At 53.2% G+C, this 1818-nt stretch overlaps 1 protein-coding gene across 4 annotated transcripts; it reads left to right on the top strand.

The window, feature by feature from the left end:
• Positions 1-11: 11 nt before the first annotated feature.
• LOC111734682 (dihydroxyacetone phosphate acyltransferase-like) lies at positions 12-1739 on the top strand. Of its 4 annotated transcripts, none has more exons than XR_002778553.1 (2): positions 12-776; positions 969-1375. XR_002778553.1 is itself a non-coding variant. In XM_023526735.1 (2 exons), the coding sequence occupies exons 1-2, from the start codon at positions 558-560 to the stop codon at positions 1174-1176; spliced, it is 369 nt and encodes a 122-aa protein (XP_023382503.1). In that variant the 5' UTR covers positions 28-557; the 3' UTR covers positions 1177-1375. The 4 variants fall into 4 exon arrangements, 3 of the variants coding, with proteins under 3 accessions (XP_023382503.1, XP_023382504.1, XP_023382505.1); XM_023526735.1 differs by having other exon boundaries at positions 28-776; positions 1027-1375; XM_023526736.1 differs by lacking the exon at positions 969-1375 and adding an exon at positions 1503-1670 and having other exon boundaries at positions 34-776.
• Positions 1740-1818: the final 79 nt, after the last annotated feature.

Here is a 1818-nt window from a genome sequence, read left to right as displayed (position 1 = left end):
TCGGTGTCCTGACATGGCGTTTTCGGGAGCCAGCTGGGTTGGCGCCGACTTGCAGCGGACCTGGAGGAGATGAGGGCAGTCACAGAGGCCCACGGGGCCGGGCCGCAGCTCCCGTGGGAGCTTTTTCCTTGAGTGGCTTTTCCTTTCGTTTGCACCCATGTCGTCTGATTTGATTCGACATAATTTTGACTTTCTGATACGTGCTCCGATTGAATTTTTAAAGCCAAGTAGAAGCAGACAAAATAGTTTATCGATGTGATTGGCGAAACCTTGGAGAATTAATGAGACGTCTGCAGCCCGATCTCTCATCTTTGCTGTCTTTGTCAGCTTTCCAGAAGGGGTGGTGCCGACTCTACAAAGGTAGCAGTCAGAATAGAAAGATAAAATACGACAATTCAGTATCAATTTATCGATCCTAATTGTCGTTAAATTTCTCGGTGGATGGAACTCTAACACCAGGACACTCCGCTCTTGTTCATGTGTCACAGAATGAAACTTTTGGCAAAAGCGACACCTTGCCAGGGTCGTCCCTAACCTGCCTCAGCTTCTTTTACGGGATGCACATTCCGTTCTGTCTTTCTCCTTATCCACAGAAGGAGCTCAAAAAGTGGGACGAGTTCGAAGATATTTTGGAGGAGAGGCGGCACGTCAGCGACCTGAAATTTGCGATGAAATGCTACACGCCTCTCGTCTACAAGGGAATCCCTCCGTGCAAGCCAAGCGACATTAAGTGCAGCGTTCTCAACTCTGAAGAGGTTCGCTATGTCATTAAGCAGGTGGGTGACTCCCAGGACCCTCGCCCTCGCCTCTGCCCTCGGCCTCCCTTCCGCGGCGACTTCTTCCCTTTGGGCTAGAACTAGTCCAGGGCCACTGAGCTGAACACTTGCAGATGGTTAAAATGGCAAATTTTATATGACGCGTGTTCACTCATAGCTTTTAAAATGGGATAACGATAGTTAAATTAGCAGGTCTGACTCGAAAGCGTTTTTGCTGTAACGGTCACCGTCCCTCCTCTCCTCGTCCAAGCCTTGTCGCTGTCGTCCCGCGGCCTCCGTCTCTGCTCCAGCCTCCCGCCAGCCGCCTTCGCCCCGTTCACCTCCGTGGGGGCTCTTTTCCGACCGTGACACGAACCCGGTCTTGCTCCGTCACCGCCCCAGAGGCCTCTGCGTAAAGTAAAGGGATGCGGTTAAGAGGAGACACTTCCCCCTGGCCACTCAGTCCTGGGCCCACAGAGTCGAGGCCTCAAAAAGATGCGCTATGGAGCGAGAAACGGGCGACCGCACAGCTTTGCGAACGTGCTGAAGGCCACTGGGCGGCGCGCTTTCAAAGGGCTGATTTTATGTTAGTGTCACCCCCATCACCCCCCGATATTGAACAACAGGTGACACTCCTGTTCCTGGGGGAGCAGGCAGTGCAGTGTCCCGGCTCCACTGGGCGGCGCGCTTTCAAAGGGCTGATTTTATGTTAATGTCACCCCCATCACCCCCCATATTGAACAACAGGTGACACTCCTGTTCCTGGGGGAGCAGGCAGTGCAGTGTCCCGGCTCCACTGGGTGTTCCGGGTGACAGCTGCACAGCACACAGACTTCGCTCCTTTTCAAAGTCCTTATGTGGGGACGACAAAAGGGTGATTTCAGCTTCCCTGAGGACGGAAACTGACCTGTTCGTCTCCAGGCCCTGGACAGTCCTGGCACACAGCCAGCATTGTGTTCTCTTTACTGAGAGAGATGATCTGCCATCCGATTAAAGAGAGCTCTCTACTCATGAGATCGTTGGTGTCACTGATTACCCTGTGGGATTCGGGGGTGCTTGTGCC

The sequence above is a fragment of the Pteropus vampyrus genome, unplaced genomic scaffold, assembly GCF_000151845.1.
Source record: "Pteropus vampyrus isolate Shadow unplaced genomic scaffold, Pvam_2.0 Scaffold3674, whole genome shotgun sequence".
Lineage (NCBI taxonomy): Eukaryota > Metazoa > Chordata > Mammalia > Chiroptera > Pteropodidae > Pteropus > Pteropus vampyrus.
Note: the sequence above shows the minus strand (reverse complement) of the source record. Positions and strands in the feature narration are given on the sequence as shown.

What these genes read in the sequence shown, in the direction of transcription:
- LOC111734682 (XM_023526735.1), top strand. Translation starts at nt 558, where the DNA reads ATGCACATTCCGTTCTGTCTTTCTCCTTATCCACAGAAGGAGCTCAAA. An exon ending in TTCGCTATGTCATTAAGCAG is followed by an intron (nt 777 to 1,026) that starts GTGGGTGACTCC and finishes TCCTCGTCCAAG; the next exon opens with CCTTGTCGCTGTCGTCCCGC.